Below are 25,206 nucleotides of genomic sequence, written 5' to 3'. Positions count from 1 at the left end.
CTTGCCTTCAAACACTACAATCTCTTTAATCAATCATTACACATTGGACAACAAAATGCCACATCTAGTTCTCAAAATGAGAATTTTTGCTATGTCTGTTCCATTACTTTCTCATTTTTCTGGCATCAGAAAAAAACTGTGAAAAGACAAAATGTACTGAATAAAAAAATAATTTATTCATTCCTCCCAAGATGTAATGCCATTGACATGTAAGACATACAGTAAATACCTAGCAAAACAGTACATTTCATTGAACTACAACTTTTTTTCATCGAAATAGACCTACAGTAAACACCTTTTGTACTGTTTTCTCCACCAAATAGGCAATACAGTACTTTGTCTAAATGTGCATTAGATTCATACTTGCAAATAGCAACACAGAACAGACATGTCTTATGTATAATGAATGATTGCTGATTGAAGAATTGTGCAAAGGAGTTTCACACAGGTGTATCAGAGATTCAGACTTATGCAAGGAATCTATACCACCCTTTGAAAAGATGTTTTCCTTTTGTTTAGCATGGGAAAACCAATAGAGTTCGGGGCTTTTAAATGACACCTGTGTTAACTGTTTTGCAAAAGGGTGTGAGAAATGTGTGAACCCAATGAAAATGTGTGAACACATTCGCAAGAGATGACTTCTGCTGTGCAAAGAGAGTAGTCATGAAGACCAAGTGGATTCCAGTTTACTCAAGCAGGAAAAAGCAATTGAGAAAAACTGTAATGAAACTTTCCCATTCTGCTTTAGGACAAAAGGGCCGTGCAGGTGTCAGATGGTTACATACTGATGCAGCCGTCGGAACTGTGACTCTGTTGTGCCAGTCCTTTTATGTGTGTGTGTGTGTGTGTGTGTGTGTTTTGGGACTTCAACAAGCTTAGAAGTTGGTATGTTTTCCCTTCATCTCTGTGTGTTCTTCAGAACTGCAGGGGGAAGATGATGGAGAAATATCTTACACACAGTGCATGCACCATAGCCACAGACAGACAGAGAAATGCATTAACCATGGGGAATCCATCTTGGAGAACCCATCATTAACCATGGAGATGAGATGTTTTGTAAAGTGTACTCAAGCTACCTGTGACTTTCTCTGTCCCTCTTGCACTTGTACCAGGTTGTCATGACTACAAAGGCCAAGACAAGGATCCCCACAAGCACCGAGAGGCCAATGATCAATGATGATGATGAGTCTTCTGTGAAGAAAACAGCCAACATACAACATGTTATGTGTTATACACTCCACTGTGATTTCTCTCTCTTTCTCTCTCTCTCTGTGATCTCTCTCTGTCATGATGCAGGATACAAATGATATGCACACACTACACCTCCCATAAAGCATTGTCAAACTTTAACTGACACGTCAGTACCAAAGCACAGATCACATTTTAATTCCTATTTATGACCGGAGGACAAGCACAATCATACCGCCAGTTGCACACAGACACTCACACAGACGCACGTGCGCGCACACACACACACACACACACACACACTCACACAGACGCACGTACACACACACACACACACACACACACACACCCCTCTGTCCAGCTCAGCACAGGTTATCTGCACAGTGCATCTTATCATTCCATTGGATCAGATATGCATTTCAGAATCAGTTATGATTATATATGGCCCAATCACGCCCAGCCAATAGGGCCTGTCAAAGTGCAAGGGCAGCACAGCGGAGGGGGCTTCTAGAAGCTTCTACAGGACTGACGGGAAAACATAAGGTATTAAACTCTCACCTGTTGTCTTACACTCGGCTTATCAGTGTGTAAGCAGTGTAACCAGTGTGTGTGTGTGTGTGACTGAGAAAGAAAAAGTGTGTGTGTTTAAACCCTGACCTCTGGTCTCACACACTCAGGGCCAGATGTACGTACATTTGCGAACGTAGCGTTATCAGCGCCATGGACACACCGCAGATTGCGAGCGCAGTCAGACCCAAGTTTCCGTCGTATTTATCAATCGTTCAATCCTTAGTGTAAACTGCGCCTTTCTCTGCCCTTCTCCGCCCATAAACGCCAATTCTGACGTCCACAACTGAATGGCAGCGCCTACAAAGCGCCAGTTGAATGAAGTTAACTGATGACAACATTAAAAAAAAAAATCAAGCGTTTAGCGATCATGAAATAATACCATACATGATAAGATGTCAACAAGCAGGGAGATAATGAAGATTAGCAGTTCTACTCAAACTACTTGTGCACGTAGGCTATGGAAGATTGGTCAAATCTAGCAAGTAGGAAAGTTTAAGTGAATGACGTGAAAGTGAAAGTAAGACATTGAAAGGCCAACGAAAGTTAAGGTTGCTTTTGGTAGTACAAATACTTTCACCACAAAACTGGTGTTCTAAATAGCGATTCTGTTGTCTTTGAAAGGTTCTCTTATTGACGCATTGAACTGCAATGTGGATTAACACCTGCTTTTACAAGGTGGAAGTATTTAGGCGCAGAATAGACATGCGCTTTCAGGAGCAGTCTTTGTACATACAGCCGGAATAAATAATTAGAGCTCTTTACTCTTCCCCTCCCATCTTTTTTTGCAGCTAAACTCCCACTTTCCCTGGATCCTCCCATGAATGCATATGCATGACATGACAATCGCAATCTGCCACTTTCAGCTCCCCATGACAGGCAGTTTGGCGCTTTTACATCATTGCGGCCTGTTTGTACATACCTCGCAATGATTTTACACGCACATTGCGAAACAAATACGCCTGAAATGGGCACAAAAGCGTTAGTACATCTGGCCCTCTGTGTGCCACATATCTCTGGGTGTACAAGTGTGTGTGTGTGTGTGTGAGAGAGAGAGAGAGACGGAGAATGAGAGAGAAAGAGTGTGTGTTTTTATACATTATCTATGGTCTCATACACCCTACTACTGTGTGTGTGTGTGTGTGTGTGTGTGAGAGAGAGAGCGAGAGAGAGAAAGAGCATGAGAGAGATAGAGTGAGAGACAGTGTGTGTGTCTGCTTGTGTGTGTGTGTTTTAAACCCTCACCTGTGGTCTCACACACTCTGCCACTGTGTACGAGCATGTGGCGTGTGACGTCCAGCGAGCCGTCGTTGATCTCCGGGTTGATGCCCAGGATGTGGCACATGAGCGGGTAGATGTTGACCGTCTCGAACCCCCCCACCTGCAGCCCGCGGTGGAAGTCTGGCCCCACGGCGCGGAAGAACGGCTTCATGTCCATCACCTCGTTATCGAAGCCGTGCTCACCCTTATTAAACTGCAGAGGGTAAAACTACAGAGAGAGACAGAGAGAGAGACAGAAAGAGAGGGAGAGAGAGAGGGGGGGGAAGAAAGAGAGAGAGAGAGGGAGATGAGTGTGTGTGTGTGATGTGTTCCAGTGACATGAGTTTGGAGGGTATGTTCTGGTGATGTGACACGTGTGTGTGTGTGTGTGTGTGTGTGCGTGTGGTGTGTTCTGGTGATGTGAAGCATATGTGTGTGTAGGTGTGTGTGTGTGTGTGTGTGTGTGTATGGTGTGTTCTGGTGATGTGAAGCATATGTGTGTGTGTGTGTGTGTGTGTGTGTGTGTGTGTGTGTGTGTGTGTATGTGTGTGTGATATGTGTGGTGTGTGTTCTGATGATGTGTGTGTCTTTTGCAGTGTAGTGAGAGTGAGTAACCATGAGGTAGCGAGCGTGTTTTAGTCATGCATGTGTTTCTCTTGTTCGATGTCTCGCCCCCTACCCCGTTGATGACGTATCCGGGTCGGCCAACAGGATGAGGGGAAGGATGCGGGGGTGTTTGGCGTAGTGCAGCCTCTCGGGCATGTCCTCCTTCTTGTAGACGTGGAGGTTGGGGTGACCGCCCTTCAGCGCGCTGTACACCTTCTCCAGCATGCCGTCCTTGGGCAGCAGCATGCCAGTGGGACCGTAGTCCACCAGGTGGAACTTGATGTCGCCGAGCGAGAACCCGGGGATGTCGGTCAGGATGATCTCGTTGACCCCTGGGCCGCGCCGGATCGTGGTCATCCCGTGGTCGGCCGTGATGATGATGTTGAGACGCTCGGCGACGCCGCGGGATTGGACCGCCTGCCGGATGTAGCCCACGGTGCGGTCCACCTGCCGCACGGTCTCACGCCGCTCCGGCGTGTCCGGCCCGTACTTGTGACCGGTCTTGTCGGGTTCGCCGAAGTACAGCGTGACCAGGTCCAGGTCCTGCTGGACGAACCAGTCGCCGATCACCTTGTCAATGTTGAGACGCCAGTCCGTCTCGTTGCTGTGGTCGTACATGAAGGGCTCCACCTGCCGGACCCCCACTGTCTCATTCTGGTACGTAGCCGCCGTCCCGGGGAAGTGTAGAGACCCCGCCTTCAAACCCTGTGATTGGAGGATCAGCACAAAGGCAGCTGCTCATTGGCTCATTTACAATAAGGGGTCATTCCACGTCAATTGAACCAGGGCCCACGCACTTAGGTCTCAAACAATTCTGAAAAAATTACCAGGTGTACCTATGTTACCCAGGAGACACAGTGTAAAATTACTGAAGTGGCTGTTCCAACTAAACTTGCCACGTGAGGTTAATGACAAGGGTTCCCGACACACAATCCATAGTAAGCACGCACGGAGAGTTGAAGTAAATGAGATGTTGTATTTATTCAAACAATCCGGTTCTCTTTCTTGGATGGACAAATTATGAAAACAAAGGAAAAAACTAAAAAGCGTAGTTTGCGGTCTGAAAACTGTACCGTCTTGCCATCTAACCCATTGCACACTTTGTGAATGGCCTAATTAAAGCCACCACTTCGCGCCACAGGCACGTGAAAGGGGTGTGTCTACTACCATATGACAGGTAATCAGGTAAGTACGTACAGGTAAGATGCTGCTAAGGTTAATTAGGTAAGAATGACATTGCTTGTATCATTTCTGTTAACTGAAAACCACATTTCCATGATGTAATAACATTAACTAAAGTACTTGGCCTTATTCCACAGATAAGTTCACAAAACCCAAATATGGCTCCTATATTCTGGCCCCTAATTGTCAATGCTAAGGGATGTCAATTACTAAATATATACAAAATATGGAGCCATAAAATATTTAAATCAAAACATGCTAACTGATGTCACGTCACAATTCAAATCATCAGTCCACAGCCATATTCAAGCATCAAAACATTTTTTCTTTTTCTTTTTCTTTTTTTAAAAAATTAAACCCAAAGTTCACAGTGCTGGTCCATAGAGACCTCAATCCCCCCAAAGTCCGTGGATGTGTGCAAAAGTGTCCAAACACAGTCCATTGACTCCTGAGAGTCCATGTGTCAGTGTGCTGCAAGGGTGTGAAGTCCATGTATGTGCATAGCAGTGAGTGTAAGTGTACTGTGGATATGAAAGTCCATGAATGCATGTGTGGGCTGGTGTGTGAGCACGCAGGTCAAAATCTGTAGGTTTGTCAATATATGTGGATGCATGCAGGGGCATGGGACATAGCTCATAGGCCTGGCAGAGCCAGCCAGACCTTCAAGCCGATTTCTCAGCTTCCAAAAGCAAGCAAAGCTTGTCGATCGGCCTCTGGATGACGTTGGCCTTGGTTTTGACCAAGGCACTCCTGACAAGGCCCTTCAGCCCTGGCAGGGGTTTCACCACCCGGCCTAAAGGCCAGGAGCTTCTCGGTGCCATTGGGTCAACTATGACTACTATGTCATTCTCTTTGAAGTTCCTTTTGGTATTAGTCCATTTTTGCCGTTGCTGCATCAAAGTGAGGTATTCAACAGTCCATCGCTTCCAAAACAGGTCTGCCAGGTATTGTACCTGTCTCCATCGCCTTCTGCTATACAGATCTTCTCTGTCAAAGAGCCCAGGAGGCAACAGTGGTTTCGTATTCAACTGCAGCAGGTGATTGGGAGTCAATGGTTCAAGGTCGTTAGGGTCACTGGATGCTGTCGTTATTGGTCTATCATTAAGGATGGATTCGACCTCACAAAAAGCAGTGTGCAACATCTCATCATCGAGTGTCTGTTGCTTCAACACTGACAGGAGTACCTTCTTCACTAGCTTGATGAGTCTCTCCCACACACCTCCGAAGTGGGCTGCCAAGGGAGGATTAAACAGCCATTTGACATGTTGGATCATCAGAGTGTCATGGATTTTTTGATGGTCTAGCTGGTTTGCAGCAGCCTCTAATTCCTTCTGCGCACACATGAAATTAGTGCCACAGACAGTTCTAATGGTGAGTATTGGCCCTCTCCGACAAAGGAATCGCCGGATAGCGTTGATGCAGGAGTCTGTGTTCAACATACTCGCCACTTCCAGGTGAATGGCTCTGCTCGCCAGACAGGTAAAGATCACTCCCCATCTCTTCACGAGGGAACGACCCCTTTTTACCTCAATAGGTCCGAAGTAGTCGATGCCTACATGTGAAAAGGGTGGTAAATCTGGAGTAACTCGGTCCTCTGGCAGGTCTGCCATCTTTTGGACTCCGACTTTTGCCTGCAATTTCCTACAGAAGACACAGGATTTAATGACAGATCTTGCAGAAGAATTAGCAGAGAGAAGCCAGAATCTTTGCCTAAGCCTTGAAAGCATATGGTTTCTTCCTGCGTGTCCTACTTGGTGATCAGTTTGGATACGTGAGAGTCTCTGGGAAGTATGATTGGATTTCTCAGACTCACCGGCATTGATGCTTTACTTAATCTGCCTCCAATCCTCAGGATGCCCTCATCCAAGATCGGATCCAGTTTAGATAAGGAGCTGTCCGTCTTTACTGGCCTGCCTTTTCTTAAAAGTGTAAGCTCAGCATTGAAGTTACACTGCTGTTCATAGCAAATGATCACCTTTTCTGCTTCGTCTAAATCATCCACAGTTAAGCATTGTTGCTCACCTTTAATTTTGGATGTCATATTCTCTTTGTCTTTCCGACTTCGGAGCAGAAGGAGCCTTTTGAGCTTCAGCAGCCAGGCAACAGCTTTGAGAAGTTTCTTCCATGAAGAGAAGTACTGAATCAGGGAAGAAGTTGCATTAGTTTCCAGCTTTAGGCAATTTACAGTAATGTCTTTTTTTACCTCAGGATCACTGTGGGGTAGGTGGCCCAAGTCCTCTGGTGCATCAGGCCATTCAGATTCCTCCCTTGAAAGGAAATGAGGGCCATGGAGCCATCTAGGGGACTTCAGGAGCGGTTCGATGTGCAGTCCGCGTGAAGCATCATCTGCTGGATTGTCCCTAGAGCTGACATACCTCCACTGATGTGCCTGAGAGACGCTGTGGATTACTGCAATTCGGATGGCAACGTATGTATAGAATCTTTTGGTTTCATTATGAATGTATTTCAGTACAGTTGTACTCTGTCCAGAATGTGGAGTTTTCCAGATCCGTGTGAAGTTCCTTCTGAAGCATTTTATCCATTTTCACAGCGAGTGTTGCAGCAGCAAGTTCCAGTCTGGGAATAGCCATCTGCTTCAGAGGAGCTACTCTGGATTTTGCTAGTATGAAGGTAACATGAATGTCTCCATTACTGTTTGCAAGACTGAGGTAGGTCACCGTTCCGTAACCTGATTCACTTGCGTCACAGAAATGATGCAGCCTAACAGTCCTTACTGAGCCAAAGCTCTCAGGTTTTATACACCTGTCTACTTCAAATCTATCCAGCTGACTCAGTTCTGTAATCCATCTTTGCCATGGCTTGGAGAGTTCTTCTGGAATGTCTTCATCCCATCCACACCTTTCAAGGCAAAGTTTTTGTAAGATTTGCTTGGCCTTGAGAATAAAGGGGGCTAGAAAACCCAATGGATCATAGATGGAACTTACAACAGAAAGGACAGCTCGCCTTGTCAGAGCTCTGTTCTTGATGGCTACCTTGAAGGTAAATGTGTCCTTCTGGATATTCCATTGAATTCCTAAGGCCCTTTCCAACGGTGGCTTGTCTCGGTCCAGGTCGAGTTGTTTTACAAGTGTGGCTCTGTAACTTTCAGGTATCGTAGCAAGAACTTCACAGCTGTTGCTCACCCACTTGCTCAGGGTGAATCCTCCCAGGGCGCATGCTGCCCTGAGGTCCTGTGTAAGCTGAATTGCATCCTTAGCAGAAGCCACGGACTGAAGACAATCATCGACATAAAAGCTATGTTTGATTATTTCAGGAATTGTAACATTGAATTGTTCAGAGTTGTCAACTGCTGTTCGTTTCAGGGCAAAGTTGGCAATGCCTGGCGACGACACAGCACCAAAGAGATGGACGTTCATCCTGTAGACTTCCAATGGCTTACTTATGTCCCCCTGTGGCCACCAGAGGAATCTGAGGAAGTCACGGTGATGTTCTTGAACGCGTACTTGGTAGTACATTGCTTCGATGTCAGCCATCACAGCAATTCTTTCTTCTCTGAATCTAAGCAGAACGCCCAAAAGTGGGTTAGCCAGGTCCGGTCCCTGGAGAAGTTCTGTGTTCAGGGATTTGCCCTTGTAAGAAGATGAACAGTCAAATACAACTCGCAGCTTGCCCTTCTGCTTGTGGTACACCCCATGATGTGGTATATACCTTGCCATCATTTCTTTGCAGCTGTTTCTGTGGCACTTTTTCTGCGTAGCCTTTCTTGAGTACATCTTCCATGAATGTTTTGTACTCATTGGCATAAGCAGAATCCATTTTAAATCTCCTAGAGAGACCCACTGTGCGCTGTGCTGCCACTGGCTGGTTGTTAGGCAAAGTTACATCTTCATCACGAAAAGGCAAAGGTAAGTGATAGTGGCCGTTTTTAAACATAACTGACCTTGATGTTAGATCCATGAATCTCCTGTCCTCAACAGACATCTCTTTCTTCTCTTCATATTCCTTTTCAGGAAAATCATTGTTGTATTGCCTGATGAGCAGATTCTTGATGTTCTCCAATGAAATCCGATTAACTGTGACTGACTGTTTGCCACATCTATCCATAGCAGGACAAGAATTGAGTGGGCCATTGACCACCCATCCAAGCAGCGTCTTGACTGCATATGGTCCATCATTCTGACTGTTAAGTACTTGCCATGGCTGCATTGCCTTTGGCACATCCATTCCAATCAGTATTTCCACATCAGCATCAATGTTTTTCAGTGTTATGCCACTGAGATAAGGCCATCTTTTAATGTCATTTTGTGTAAACAAATTGTCTTTTGACACAGGGATATTAGCTTGTGTGTACACTGTAGGCAGTTCAGTGAACTCGCTTCCATCAATGTGTCCTACTTCAAGCCCTGTGAGCTCGTAGCACCTCACCGTTTGCTCTTGTCCCATTGTTCGTAGAACAACCTCGGTTCTGCGTCCGTTGACATTGAGCTGGTGCATGATGTTATCCGTGCAGAAGGTGGCCGAGCTGCCTGGGTCAAGAAAGGCGTAAGTCATGATGGTCCTGGAGCCCTTGGATGCCTTCACTTGAACGGGCACAATGGCTAGTGCGCAGTTTCTGGCCCCTGTTGAGTGATTCACCGTGATCAGTGCACTGTTGACAGGAGTCTGCATTCTCACTGCTTTCTCACTGTTGATGTGTAGTAAGGTGGGATGTTTACACTTGCATGTCTCACAGATCATTCTCTTAATGCAGTATTTGCTGAGATGTCCCTTCTTAAGACAGCCAAAGCAATATCCATTTCTCTTCAGGTGTTCCACTTTCTGTTCATGTGGCTGTGACTTAAATTTTTTGCAGTCAGTGATATCATGCCCATCTAAGCAAAAGCTACATACAGACAAAGAATCAACATGTTTGTTAGATTGCCGTGTCTGTACCTCACGATTCAGCTGGCATTACAGAAGTCAAGGCTGCTTCCCCTTCTAGGTGTCTTAGGTGTCAGGTTTGGCTTTCATGACTGGACTTTTACTTGGTGGAGGATCTATAATGTCACCAAACACTGGATGAAGTAGTACACTGGACTGATGTTCCAAAAACTCCACAAGATGAGTGAATCTTATGCGTGTATTGTTTCTTTGCGAGTGGTCATACACTACATTTCGCCACCGTTCGCGAAGTTTATATGGCAGCTTAGAAACGAGCAACTTTAAATTAGATGCTACATTCAACTCATCGAGATGGTCCAGGGTTTGCATTGCATTAAGACATTCTTTTAAGTACAAAGCATAAGCCAAAAGAGCCTTTCCATCGTCAGGTCTTACTAGTGTCCAGTTAAAAGCCTTCTCTAAGTATGCATTAGCAATTTTCATTTCATTCCCAAAATGCTTCTTTAAAAGCTGCTTTGCTTCAGCATAGCCTCGGCGGGCATCCATATGCATACAACTCCTCACTATGTCTTTAGCCTGTCCTTTCCTTTCCATCCATATGCATACAACATCCTCACTATGTCTTTTGTGTAAACAAATTGTCCTTCTGTAAACAGTTCAGTGCTATCTTGGTCTTTAGCCTGTCCTTCTGTAATTACTAGTATTGTTTGATGTCAATGGGGCATTTTGCCCATGTTCAGGGTGGAAAATAAAAAAGAAAGATTTGCATAAGACAAGTCAAATTGGTGTTTTCAAAAAGAAGGGATCATGGAGAATAAAGAAAAACATATTTAAAAAATCTGTGTATATTCCCACAAGGTGTTTGGGTGCTCTGAAAATGATAACCAAAATGATTTTTCAGACTTGTGAGGTCTGCTGTTCAGACCCTGAAGGGATTTGTTTTCTGTTCATTGCTTTTTGTGAGAGTGTTTCTACTTATCTCAGTAAGGAAAATTAATCAAGAGCCTATGTTGAGTACAAATATGTCTTCTGAAGGCTTAAACAGAGCCCAGCCAAAAACTCCAATAAAATTTGCATCAACTTTGAGGGACAGCTATGACCATGCAGGATTATCCAGACCAAACGTGACGATTTCGCTACATACTATTCCTATTTATGTACCAGCATGCAAAATTTGAGCCTCCTACATGGTTTAGTTCTTGCGCTGTGGGCTTTTGAACTTTGACAAAAAAAAGAGGCCGAACAAAATCGACACCCCCCTCCCCCTGTAAAACTGGCTGTATCTTGGAAAGTATTGATCTTACATAAGATTAATTTTACAGTGTGTCTCCTGGGTAACATAGGTACACCTGGTAATTTTTTCAGAATTTTTTGAGACCTAAGTGCGTGGGCCCTGGTTGAACTGACGTGGAATGACCCTAAGGGGAAGTGAAAGTAGCCCATGGAGAAACACATGGGTGACAAGAGGAGGTGGCAGGAGATGAGTCAGATATCATTACTGTATTACCATCAGGCCCACTGACTGGACGATCAGTGGAAAAGTAAGGTCATTTTTAATAGAGGGACACACATGGAGCAAATCCAGCCCTTGAACAACATACTGTACATGGTCTGTAATGCCCTGTCCTGATTTATTACAGTATACAGTTATTATAGGTCATAGGTCAGGTCTTCTATTAATCTGTTTGTCCGGTTATTGAGAATAAAATTAGCATTCCTGTCTGAATTAACAATGCTGTCCTGCCCATCAGACAGCAGGCCCCTGTTCTTCAGTGTACATGTGTGATATTTATTCTCACACACCTCTGAGGATTGAATCATTACCTATCTGTGTGCAGTGGTCTTGATGTTCAGACGTGTGTGTGTGTGTGTGTGTGTGTGTGCGCGTGTGTGTGAGAGAGAGAAAGTACCTGTCTCTGAGCTGTGATCCAGATAGGCAAGCTGCCGTTGTCCCAGTAGCCGTCCACAAATTGGCTCTGGTAGTACTGTTTCTTCTCCTGGGTGCTGACGTTGAACCACATGTTATGGATCACACCATGGTTCTCGATATAACGGCCTGGTAAGGGAAATGTAGCTTTAGCACAGGCCCCTGGTTCTCAATTTCACTTCCTGTAGCTAAAGCTACATAAGACTTTTACTGCTCTCAGTGTAATAATCTAGTAACAGGTTTAGTTATACAGCTGTTTTTTTTTCTAAATACAATGCCGTTTCATGTTCAAAATACTGCATTTCTGCCCTAATGTGTAGTACAGTGTAGTTTTAATGCAGTTTTTTCATTCCAAAAATACTGCATTCCTGCATATGGAAAAAAAACTATAGTTTTGACACTTAATGCAGCTATTTTTTGTAAGAGTTCAGTTAGATGTCCTGCATGCGACTTAGAGGAAGTGTACTGTCCTAACGACGATTCATATATTTGATGTGTAAGCGACTTACACATGTCAATTATATTACCATTGTCCCCGGAGTAACTCGGGGTGAAGTGCTGTGGGCACAGTGGTGGAAGGCAGGAATTGAACCCACAACTTTACTTTTCAGCCTACTGTGTGCAAGCTTAGCTTCTTAACCACAACATTACGAATACCCCATACGTAGCGCCATTAAAGACTAAAATAATATTTGGTTGGTTTCAATTTCATTCCTTGTTTTAAAAAAAAGTACTTGCAAAATCCCTCCGGTCCATTCACTATGCCATGCTACTGAGTCTGCAGGTCATTTGAGGAGCTTAGTCATTCTGATTGGAGTTTGGCTGGCTGTCTAGCTGGTCTTGTGGCACCTCAGTACAGTGTGAGCGCTAGCATGCTAAATGTGCCGAGCAAAACAGATAATGTCTCACAATTAGTAAATGGTAATAACATTATAAACAGCTGACTGAGCACAGATATGCTGTACCAGTGTGGGTGAATGACTTACATATGGTTAATTCATGGACAACTAGATGTACCGCATAGCGGTACAAAATATGACCGCCGCTCAGTCCTGTACATCCGTTCCGCGAAAATAAATCACACTTCAATTTGTCTCCATATTTTACTCCATCCCCCACTCTTGAAACTTTTGTGTATGGTTGTTTGGCATGCCTGAGTGTGTGTGTGTCGCGGCTGCACAGAAAGTAGCCTACTGGTGCTGAAAAGGTGAATAGATTGTAGAATAGCCAAAGAAGATGTAGCATTGTTATAAAACCTTTAACATCTCTAAACAATCACAAGTAGGGCAGTTCATCACAGTTCATCCATTGCAACTGGATTGATGAAAGGTCACTTACCTGTAGGCTACATTGTATTTGGGAAAAGCAAAAGGTATCAGCATAATGTTTTTATTTATTTATTTATAAACAAAAACATCTCTGTCAGTTCCATGCCCTTTTCAACAGCTATCAAAAACAAAGGTCATTTTTAGATGGATGGATTTTTTGTGAATGTTTCTTCTTCTACATAAGATTTTAGTCATCTTTAGTTCATGTAAAACTTTATTGTCAATGCACAAATTAAGTAACAGTAGTCTGAAACGTTATTGTTAATGCACAAATTAAGTAACAGTAGTCTGAAACAAAATGCTGTTTTACATCTAACCAGTGGTGCAAATAACTGACATGTCCAAATGGGCCTTGATGAAATGGGTCGCTAGACTGTTCATACACATTATAACGGGGCAAAGTTGAAGAGCTGTTGTCCGTTATTGTTCATGCAAATATAGGCTGATTCATGTTCCCTTGCATTGTGTAACTGAGGTCCATGGCTAGTCTGGCTTTTACCAGACCAAGCTCAATCTTTTAAGAAATCAAAAAATAAATAGTGGGCAGATCAGGCTGGGTTCACCCAGCCTAGTCCATAGGCACCCGATATTGTTTAATTTTCCGATTGAGATATCCACGCTCTGGCTATTCTAAATGCAAAAATGCATCAGGGAGTTATGACAAAACTGTAACTAACAAACTAGATCCTAATAGAAAGCCGTTAGCTTCCCTAAGCTTATAAGGTAGGCCTATTTACAACATAAATTGTCAATAGGCTATGCTGGCGACACAAATAAAAATCTCCTTTGGAAACCAATGGCTTACGCCTTACAGTATCAAGCGGACTTAAACTGCCATATCGTGGCGAAAAGTTGTAATAAAATTCACGCAGCTCCATGAGTCAAGGAAAGCGCGAATGAAGTAGCCACTTCTAAATGGGACCCACTACACAGTAGCTTAAGGTGTGTTGCTAAAGCAGCCATAATGAAATGAAGGTGTCATTGTTTAGATAATTCGTCTCAGTCTCAGTCTCACGCATGTATAGGCAAAACTGTATCAGACAGGTGTAACGTTGGTAAATCTTCCATTGCACAGAATGATTTTTGTAGCACGTGCAACAAATGACATTCGAAAGATACAATTACAGTGCTGCTATCAATTTGCTTGGTATAACCGCATTTATAGTTTTCTACAAATGCAATCAATCAATTGGCCTCCATCACTCAACCAACGCTAACGGTAACATTAGGTCCTTATTGATATTATAAGATTTAACGTACCTGCAGTAAAAACCAAGCATGTCCGATAAACATCCTCAGATTTATTTCGGCTTCAAGAAGAAATGGGAATTACATTTCATGTGAACATCATCCTATCCTTATTAGACGTTCTCTGCGGTAAACTACAGTCCTGTAGGAAGCGTCCATTGTTTTTCCAACCCACTTTTAACTTCCAACAAAATTAGTTACGGAAACGGCGCCTATAAAAAGTATTCACCTCATAGGATATTTTTATTTTATGACAATTATGTTTATGTCAAAATTAAGGCAGGAATGGAAGGTAGAATAAGTGGTGGCATATATCGGTGGCCGTTATCCCTTACATAATATACAGTGAATGTGTATAGTATAGTAAAGACACCTGTGTCTGGAAGGGCCACTCACTGGTCAATCAGTATTCCTGGCTTCAATTCCACCATGAAGACAAAAGAACACTCTAAATAACTCAGACAAAAGGTTATTGTATTGAAAGAAGGGGATAAATTCTGCATACAACAACTTTTGCCCGAGTTCTTCACCAGTCAAAGCTCTATGAGCAAGTGGCAAAGGACATATTAATTCTCAACTAAAGTTTGCCCATAGACATGACTTCAAAGTCAAATGGAAGAGGGTTCTTTGGTCTGATGAGACCAACATTTTTGGCCATCAGACTAGATGCTATATTTAGTATATTTAGCACACCATCCCTAATCTGAAGCATGGTGGTGGCAGCAGCATGCTGTGGGGATGCTTTTCAACAGCAGACCCTGGAAGGCTTGAAAAGGTAAAGGCTCAAATGAATTCAGCAAAATATATGGAAATCCTAGCCTAGAAATCTAGACGCACCCTAGCGGCAGCAAATTACATTTGCTTCCAGGGCTAGTCTAGCAACTCTCCGTTGGCTTGTGAGCTCGAAAAATTAAACTTCTATCAGGCCAATCAAATTGTGTATAGAGTTGTTAGGCGGGCTTAACATAATGATTGATGGCAGAGTTGCAACAGTTTAGCTTGAATTCCCTGCTACTTGAAAACAAAAAAGATGGATGTTGCTTTTGGCCAACAGTGTGACACGAGTTAAGCTTGTTTTAAGTTTGCAAAAGTTTGAACTAGCCAACTAGCTCCGCTGGTGGGAAAACGCATGGGGCATGAGTGTGTTTCAGTAATTCACGGATTGGGATAAATGCAGAGACCAAATTTCCCTCACGGGATCGAAAGAGTTTATATACTTATACTCATACTTATACATACCTGTGAGTAGGGTGAAGTGTGTGGGGCTAGTGAGGGTCAGGTAAGGGGGCGTCACATAGGCAGCCTTCACCCCGTCGTCCGCCATGCTGTCCAGATGCGGGGTGTCCACGTCGCGGTCGTAATCCCATCGAAATCCATCAAACGAGATGAACAGGAGCTTATTGCGGGGTCTGGAACACGGGTCGTTAGCAGGAGCGCCTAGAACCGGAGCCACGACCAGCAAGCACAGAACACACACAGACAAGAACATCTCTGGAACACACACAGACACAGGTGCGTCCTCTTACACTCTTTCAGTACTCTGGGGACGCACAGCCACTTCGCACAGCTTTAAAGACACCTCCCACACCACAACAAGAACAAAGGAGTATGTGTGTGTGTGTGTGTGTGTGTGTGTGTGTCCTCTACACCCTGTGCTCATGAATACTTCTCATGACATAATCATATCTCTTATCTCAGGTTATCACCGGAAGGGGCCGAAGTCTGTCAGATAATCAGGCTGGTGGCTGGAGCAGTGTGCAGGTGGTGTAGTCCGGGATGCTTTTAGGAGAGACTTTAAAGGAGAATTCCGGTGTGATATTGACCTAAAGTGTATTGAAACATGATACAGAGTGTGAACGTATGTTTCATAGCCCATCTCGGCTTGTCCCCTGCACTCCAAAATCTGGCGCTAGTTAGCCGATGCTACCAACAGCTTTTTCAATAGTGGTGCTTCGGCATCGGGCTAGCCATGCAAATAAATCACTGTTTTACACCCATTTACGAGGCTCAATGTATCTCCACACTTCATTGGTAGACTTCCGAGGGCCCTGACATTTAAAACGAGACATTGAGAACTTTGAAAAAGCACTGGTAGTTTACTTACAAGACGATTTATACAGACAGTATCTTCATGAAGTTTAGCGTTTGCAGCCATCTTGAATTTAGTCACGATAAGTCGAGCGACGAGTAAGAATGAACAGGTATGATAAGGGATCAGATTCCAAAAATAATTCAGTGGAAATGCATGGATTCCAGTTTCTTCCAGTAGCAGCAACCACTATTGAAAAAGCTGTTGGTAGCATCGGCTAACTAGCACCAGATTTTGGAGTGCAGGGGACAAGCCGAGATGGGCTATGAGACATACGTTCACACTCGGTATCATGTTTCAATACACTTTAGGTCAATATCACACCGGAATTCTCCTTTAACACAGTATCTCCTGTAGCCTGGGTGAACACAGATTAAGTTTTTGGTGATTTGGAAACAGGCATCAATGGGCTCCTTTCCAATCAGACCTGCAGAGCCAATTCAAATTTGCTTACAGGTTTGTTTGGGTTCATCAGACAACATCTCCTGCCTGATGCTTTGCTGAGTTCAATTGAAGAAATCTGATACTGATAAAATGATAAAGGAAAAAAGTTTAACTGATAAGGACACCATATCTGCATGGCTAGTTGTTTAAAATGACTGTGCAGATTATTGAGAGATTTTTTTAAGAGCAGCAGAGAACCTTGAGGTTGCGAGGTTGCGCTGACTGACAGCAAGAGTGTGTAAGTGTCACAATTAAAAGTGAACGTGATAGGACTGAGTGCTGTATTGCTACGGAAGTTGTTGTTGTTTACACACATTATGTACATATCTCTACATCTCAAACCAGTTCTTTAAACCAGGTCTTCAAACCAATGTTTCTTTGAGCCGAGGTCTTTTAACCAGCTGTCATCACATAGTGTGTGTGATGACTCTCAACCTATGATGCAACAACTCTGCATACAATAGATTCAACAATAGAGCAATAATTTATAAAAACATAATATAGTTAAATAATAATTACAATAGCAATACTACTACTACTACTACTACTAATAATAATAATAATAATAAAACAATAGAACAAAAGTTTATTATGAACAGAACAATAATGTATTATATATATATATATATATCAGGTCACCATTCCAATGGTTTAAAACTATTAATATAAAAATTGAGACAGCACTTATTGTGTATGTTAGTTTATTGTATGTACAATAAGTTGTGTACAAAGTACAAAGTTTGGATACACCATCTCATTCAATGTGTTTCCATTATTTTCATGACTATTTACATTGTAGATTCATCAAAACGTATTAATGAACACATGTGGAATTATGTCCTTAACAAAAAAATGTGAAATAACTGAAAACATGTCATATATTCTAGTTTCTTCAAAGTTGCTATTTTTTTTATTTAATACCATATTCAGCATGCCATAACTTGACAAATATTCATCTGTGGGCCAAATAACTTTGCATTAATTTATAGTTTTGATGCCTTCAGTGAGAATCTACAATGTAAATAGTCGTGAAAATAAAGAAAACGTATTGAAATGAGAAGGTGTGTCCAAACTTTTGGCCTGTACCTGTACGTACAGTACTAAAGACTACTAACTACTGTTAATAAAACAATAAAGATATTCTTCACGGAACCTTGTTGCAGATTTCAGTTTTAAGTCCACATCTAGGAAACACTGCCGTGAATGTGCATCACGGATCCACAAAATAATGATGAAGTTATAACACCCATATGCCCCATCACATGACGCAAACATAAGGATGGAACCCAGCTGCACCATTTCCATTCAGTCATTTAATTGACACTTTTTCCCAAGTGATTTACAAAAAAAAAAAAAAAGAAACAATCAAGCTACAGTGTGACAAGGACATGTTAGTGCATCGTTTCCCAACATTGGGGTCGGGACCCCATGTGGGGTCGCCTGAAATTCAAATGGGGTCACCTGAGATACTGGGTATCTTATAATTGACCAGTACATTACATTAAAATATACATAATCTGACAACAATAAACTGTAATAAACTTAGACAGCCCACATTAGATGTTTGATGGCCATAATCATGCTTGATCAACATTCCAAAGGAAGTAGCAAAATAACCACACATGCTTGGACATTTGGGGAAAATCCCACTCTTGGGGAAAGACATACTCACGACTGGGTGTTACAACGGAGATGTTGTGAATGATTGATGTTGCCAATATTTTGTGACATAAAAACAGGGTCACCTGCCAAAAAAGGTTGGGAACTCCTGTGTTAGTGCGTGCGTAGAATCCAGTAAAGTGACAGTTTTAGAAGGGCATAGTCAAGATTTAGCATGTCCAAAGTTTAAATGTAAACCTTAGGTATAGTTTTCTCAGCAGGTGAGTGGTTCATCTTATACTCTCTTAATAACTTGAAAAAAGTCTGATTCTGAACTGAAGTGGTACGTTTCCACCAGGTAGGGTTAAAAAAAAGTCACTGTTAACATCAGTCTGCCATGCAGTGCTTGTTGTTCCTGTTTACTGCCGTAATCAACACACTGTCAGCACGGGTCATCTAATCTCAGCATGAAATCAGATATGTGTTTTGGAATGAGTATCATGTGGCTCAATCACACAGAGTGATTTTGGTCAGCCAAAGGTCCATGCTCAAAGGCCGGGCCAAAGCTTCAGATTCAGGTCACATAGAGGTCATAACGAGCTTGAATAATAATCTGGAACTGGATGAATCTACAGAGAAAATCAGAGTATTGAACTGTGTGTGTGTGAGTGTGTGTGTGGGGTGGGATTTTTTCTGGTAAATATCAAGGCAATGTGTAATCCAAACATTGAAACACACACACACACACACACCACACACGCACTATTGTATCATCCAGGAGTGTCTGTGGACATAGCATCAATAATTACCGTAACTTCTTGAATAAATTGTGGGGTTATACATATATTTTTTCAGACTGGCTAGAACATTAAACCCCATTCTCTCTCATTTAGAGTGTAGGCTAATGTGCTTCTCATTTACAGTACTGGAAAAGCCTTTTTTATGCAGGCAAGAAGGACACACACACACACACCCCATTACCCCCCCCCCACACACACATTCACACACACTCACAAGCGATAACAAACACAGAGAAGCACACATATACACAAAAGTAAACGGACACATTCACACACTCATTTACATACACAAAAGTTGCAAGAGTAGGGGATGGAGTAGGAGATAAGTAGGCGACAAATTGACAAGCATGATTTAATTTTGCGGAGAGAATGTGCAATACTGAGAGGTTGTCATATTTTGTACCACTTTGTGGTACATCTAGTTTATATTTGGCCATTTGGCACCTAAAGGTTGGCAATTCTCTACTCCAGTCAGAAGGTGGCTGTAGTGCACATGTTTGGCTGTTTGCCAACACTCAGCCACACTGCCACAGAAGAAGAAATGTCTGTCAAGTTGAAATATGATGAACTGCTAATATAAACTAGGGCTGTCAAAATAACTGATTAATTTCGATTAATTAATTTGAGAAAAAAAATAACTGATTAAAAAAATTAACGCAGATTAATGCAAAAAATAGTGTTGACATTGAGGGGAGTGTTAATTTATTTTCATCGCTAGGTTATATCTGGCCTGAAATACCTTGTATGTGAAAAAAAACTTCTTCCCGAAGCACTTTTGAATTTATTTCCTCAGCATATTAGGTCATCATATATTATTATGGCCATTATTAAAATAATAATAAAAGAGTTTTTGAACTTTAATGTCATTAATGCTGATTATTCAATGATTCATTTGAATTTAAATATTTAAAATACTTTTACAGCAAAAATTATATATGCGATTAATTTAGATTAATTAATTACAGAGTATGTAATTAATTAGATTAATTTTTTTAATCGATTGACAGCCATATTTTATAAACATATGCCAACAAAATACTAACACATTGAAACACTGACATGTAATTTATTTTTGGCTGACAAACAGTATACGTTCAGTATGAAAGGAACTTAGAGCTTCCTTAAAGGAAATGGAGTAAATTAGGGGTGTAAAGATTAACCGATACGTATCGGTATCCGTTTTTAACGTGTAAGACAGGCACGTGCAGAGAAGGGGGGCTACAGGGGCTCTAGCACCTGCCCTTTTGGCCCTTTTGACAAGACCCGTTTTTTACTTTTTAAAAATTGTAATACTTCCGCTAGTTCCAACGTGAATATTCGCTAAAATGTCTCATTAATAGTTTGTGAAATTAGACATTTACAAAAATAACAATTTTCTGTGTTAATTAAAAATGCCTTGCGGCCACCAATCCCTGACGTCATACATTCAGTGAACTCTCAGAAGGTGCACGCGGACACAGTGCTGCAGGAGACGTTTGGGAGCACGGTAAGGTCACTTGGCAGTTAGCCTATCTGAACATGCAATAGTATTCAGCTTAGAGATAGAGAATACAATGTTTAAAGTTGTTTCATGTTTAAAGGAGAATTCCGGTGTGATATTGACCTAAAGTGTATTGAAACATGATACCGAGTGTGAACGTATGTCTCATAGCCCATCTCGGCTTGTCCCCTGCACTCCAAAATCTGGCGCTAGTTAGCCGATGCTACCAACAGCTTTTTCAATAGTGGTGCTTCGGCATCGGGCTAGCCATGCAAATAAATCACTGTTTACACCCATTTACGAGGCTCAATGTATCTCCACACTTCATTGGTAGACTTCCGAGGGCCCTGACATTTAAAACGAGACATTGAGAACTTTGAAAAAGCACTGGTAGTTTACTAGTTGTTTAACTAACCCAACTCCACACGTCGTTCTCTGTTTACAGAAGGCTAGCCTACATTAAGCGTCATTTCACTAAGTGGCCACACGCACAGCATGTGAATCTGCAAGACACCAGCTTGCTAATGGTGGTAGTTCACTGTGATAAACATTAAAATTATAGCCTGACAAGCCAGACTAGGCAATAACATATTTGGTGCCGCTAGGGTGCGTCTAGATTTCTAGGCTATTAAAATTAGCTTTGAATTTAATCAATAAGATGTAGCCTTAGAGCCTATGATCTCTGTGTAGACAATAGCCTAATGAAAACTGAAAAGACCTATCTGTCTGTGCCCTGGCTACAGTAGGCCTACAGTACATGCACTCCCAGGGGCGGAGCTTGAGGGGGTGCGGGAGGTGCGGCACGCCCCCGGCCCGGGACCGCAGGGGCCCGGTGCGAGGGCGCCCCTCCCCCAACTCCAGGTAAGGTGGGACGAGCCTCTCCCATGGCACAAGGCCGGAGGAGCTAAGATCATGCAAACGGTTTCTTTTCAATCATTTTCATCAGAGTGGGACGTATTAGGTTTATAGGTTGCCCCAGTCAGGACGAGTTATGACTCACGGTTGCTAAAAAGTTTTGATATTTACTTTGATGATTTAGTAGGTGTAAAATATTGAATAAAATGTTCTGCTGTATGACTGGCTTTATTTTAACTCTCATATTGAACTTTACGTGCAAATTTACAAAATTGGATCAACGATGTTGTCTCCTACAGGCGTCAATGAGAGAACACTTACACTTGAGTGTCACATGATTTTGGTTTCAATTTTCTAATTGGAGTAAGTCTTTGTGACAACACGTCATGATACATTTGATAATATTTGATCGTTGTTTTGGTATGAAGCATCTTTTACGTAGCCTAATGAATGCACTCTAGAAAGTGAAAGTAGCCTAACCTAGGCCTATGCGCTCTGTGTCTGCTGTCTGCGCACGTCCGCAATTGATTACGTTCCTCAAATGGTGAGTGCTGAGTGGACTTGCCATGTTGTCCATAGAGAATGAGAGAGCAAAGAAAATGGACATAGGCCTACACAGAGCATCGTGGACGAGTTCGCGGAGCGCAAGGCTCGTCGGATGCCCTTCAAATAGTGCTGTGTATTATTGTGGTTTTATTATTAGGGGTCATGTAGGCTAATGTTTTTGTTGTTCTCTTGGTTACACATACATCTACTGCAACTTAAGCATGTGACAACTTGCACTCGGTCGGCTTTTGTTTTTCGAAATCCAGCGCAAAATTAAACACTTATAGCATTCCTAAACAGCAATGATAGTCTGTAGAGTAGCCTTACCTTTGATGAAGGGATTTCCTTAATGTTAAATAATAATTTGGCCCTAGCTGCTAAAACGATGCACAAATTATTAGCCAATGATTTTGTTCATATTCACTCAGACTTGTGGCATTATAGTGTGGGGATGTGGGGATTTCTGGTTTATGTGCCCACCTGCACTGGCAACCAGTGTGGCTTGTGTGACTGCAAGTGTGGTCACATGGGGCAGGTCACATGACTAACTAGGAAGTTATAAAGTTTGGTTTGTTGAGAGCTCACATTCTCTTGCTGCTTCCACCACTTGCTCTTTGTGACTGTTAAGGTCCCCTGTCATGCAGGGTGAATGCTAGCGTGACCACGGGAGTCAGATGACAAGAGTCTTGACTCTAGAGTGCTCGACTACGCCACTTGGGGCCTTTCACACCAAGATGTATTTTAGCTAGACCTCCAACACCTTGATTTAGACAAGAGGGCTCTCGCACACAGATAAGCAAGTAATGACAGAGACGTGGTATTTCAATGAAAAAATAAACAATATTTATTCACAAGCAATTCAGTAAAAAGTCAATCTTGGGTTTGATTCTCAGGATGGAGTGCAGTACATATTAGGCCCAATAGGCCAGCAAGAGGAAGGTAGTGGCTGCCACCAGGAATATTACATGTAATCAAGTAGGGTTAATTTGATCAGCTGTTCGGGAGAGGTTACCTGTCCTGGAAGAGGAGTGAGACCGACACACCACCCGTGCTGCGGATTCTGTTGCCTATCCACAGACACACACACACACACACACACACGCGCTCGCATAGGCACAGGTACTACAAAGAGTGATCACTGCAAATAGTGAGGTGCACGTTACCACTACAAATACTGTGTGAAGTACACGAAGAGGAGGACTCAGATCCGGCGACCTGCCCCGCGGAACAGCTGCAACACTCGGTTTCTCTGGAGGGGAGAAGGGAAGATATGGTTGCTATTGGCAATAACTGGCTGGGTCAAGAAAGCTAGATGTTAGCATTACTACCATCACACATTACCACAGCAAAATACTGGGGCAGCCAATACCACACCTGTTGCCGACACACCACGACGGAGGGCAGATAAATGAAACCAGCCACGCCTATGTTTAGGCCAAATCAATCGGACAAACAAAACAAAATAAAGAAAACAAAATGAGGCAAGAGCTACAATTACTTAAATCTACAGGAGGCAAAGCAGCAGTGGCAATCTTTCTAAAGGAGTAAACAAACACAGTTAAAATCCATTGTTTATGGTAAATACAGCCTAAACCAATACAGATACAATACAACAAGGTTTCCTTTTACCTCTAGGAATACACCACTCAACATGAATGGAAATGGGACTCCCTGGTATCTCTCCAGTACGCAAACCTACATAAAATCACACACAAGCATAGCTCACATACAACATAATAAAAGGTTATTGGCTAGTTAAATCACAAGGACTTACAGCGAAACATGACACATTATAGTAGATCCAGTTACTGTAAACATGCATATAAACATATATGTACACATGCACACACACACACACATATTACATGGCAAACATTACTGAGCTATACAGCCAATGTTACCTTAACGCATCTCCCAATAGACAGTGCAACCTGCGCGTACACGGAGTCTTTTCAGTCAAGACCTACGTTAAAGACAATGCTGTGAATGTGCGTAAAGGCATTTACAAAAGGACCGACCATACAGTTCAATCATCTACGGTTTAGAGTGCTTGTAAATACCTTCGGAAGATCAACAAAACACTACCCGGAAGCGTCTGGTACACAGCCAAATACCTGTTGTCAAACAGTTGCACTTTAAAAACAGCTGGCTAAAATAACATGTTTGCAGTGAAAAAGGAGCATTGGCACATACCTTTCATAGGTGACAGCACAGCGAACACAGTGTAGGGAGGACGTACGGAGCCTAGGGATCACTTACTAGCCCACCTCCAGTGCCGGTCTTATAGAAAGTGCCATTGACGCTAATGAGTACATAGCCACCTGCAAGCTAACTGGAGGGCGTGACCGATAGGAGAGGAGCTACGGTGAGAACAGGAGGACAAACTTGGTACAGCAGTTAGTCTGCCGGTTACACTAGAACCATGTGTTTCACTCTTCATGGAGGACACTGAGGTGACTGCCTGATTTTAAGAGTGCTGGGCTACAGACACTGATGCTCTGCACTGGAATGTTCCTTTCTTCCTGTGTCACTGTGCTGTGGGGAGTAGTGAACGCTCTTGCAAAGGACCAGGCCAGCCACTGTTTTACTGTTAGTTTTTGGGTTTGTTTGTTTGCTTTCATTTTGTTTGTCTTTTTGTTTGTTTGCATTGTCTCTCTATAACTGCTTGTGCTGGGAGCTGGCTGTTCCTCTTTTGTCCTATCATAGACTGTCTTTGTACAAGGCCAGATCCGCAACTCAGTACTGCTCCTTTCGGGTTGGGTGCCACATGGAGGGAGATATTTTCTCGGTGTGTACTGGTAAACAACACAGTGTGGTATTTTGTAGTGGTATCCTGTAGTGGTAGTTACTTCTTGTGTTTGCAGTGCTTGCCGTGGTTGCATTCTTTTGTGGTGCTGGGTTTGCTGTCTCTCTCTCCCCCTCTCACCAGGGCCCCTCTCCAAGACGGGGAGCTGTGTGTGCTGACCCGACCTTATTAGCCTGAGGAGTCTCAGCCAGTTATCCCAGGCAGTCTTTCTTACTTACATTCTGGATTGTATTTATACTATTTGTAATAAATTTGAGTATTTCGCATATGTCTTTTTGTTAACTGTTTCTTTGTGGGGAAGGCCGAGAACCAGCCACGTTAGAGAGCTTATAGGTTTCTCCCGCCTGGGTTTAGGGGGTGGCGTAGTCAGAGTAGGTATTCTGCATGTCAGGTGCCACATTTATGGCGTAGCCGTGCAGGATGTTGTTAAAGCATTGAT

At 42.8% G+C, this 25,206-nt stretch overlaps 1 protein-coding gene and 1 long non-coding RNA gene across 3 annotated transcripts; both read right to left on the bottom strand.

Annotated features, from left to right (window-relative positions):
• Positions 1–586: 586 nt before the first annotated feature.
• On the bottom strand, positions 587–15,766 carry LOC125296708 (ectonucleotide pyrophosphatase/phosphodiesterase family member 7-like). The gene is given in 7 exon segments (XM_048246767.1): positions 587–921; positions 1,077–1,191; positions 3,001–3,244; positions 3,695–3,714; positions 3,717–4,326; positions 11,556–11,701; positions 15,388–15,766. Coding segments are annotated over 7 exon segments (1,431 nt in total). The 5' UTR covers positions 15,638–15,766; the 3' UTR covers positions 587–875.
• A 7,015-nt stretch (positions 15,767–22,781) lies between these two features.
• LOC125296709 lies at positions 22,782–24,363 on the bottom strand. Of its 2 annotated transcripts, XR_007193833.1 has the most exons (4): positions 24,155–24,363; positions 24,022–24,075; positions 23,863–23,924; positions 22,782–23,656 (listed from the first exon to the last, which is right to left on the bottom strand). It is a non-coding gene; the product is annotated as an uncharacterized LOC125296709 (long non-coding RNA). The 2 variants fall into 2 exon arrangements; XR_007193832.1 differs by having other exon boundaries at positions 23,863–24,075.
• Between the last annotated feature and the right edge of the window lie 843 nt (positions 24,364–25,206).

The sequence above is a fragment of the Alosa alosa genome, chromosome 6, assembly GCF_017589495.1.
Source record: "Alosa alosa isolate M-15738 ecotype Scorff River chromosome 6, AALO_Geno_1.1, whole genome shotgun sequence".
Taxonomy (NCBI): domain Eukaryota; kingdom Metazoa; phylum Chordata; class Actinopteri; order Clupeiformes; family Clupeidae; genus Alosa; species Alosa alosa.
This window is presented reverse-complemented; position numbering and strand designations above follow the sequence as displayed.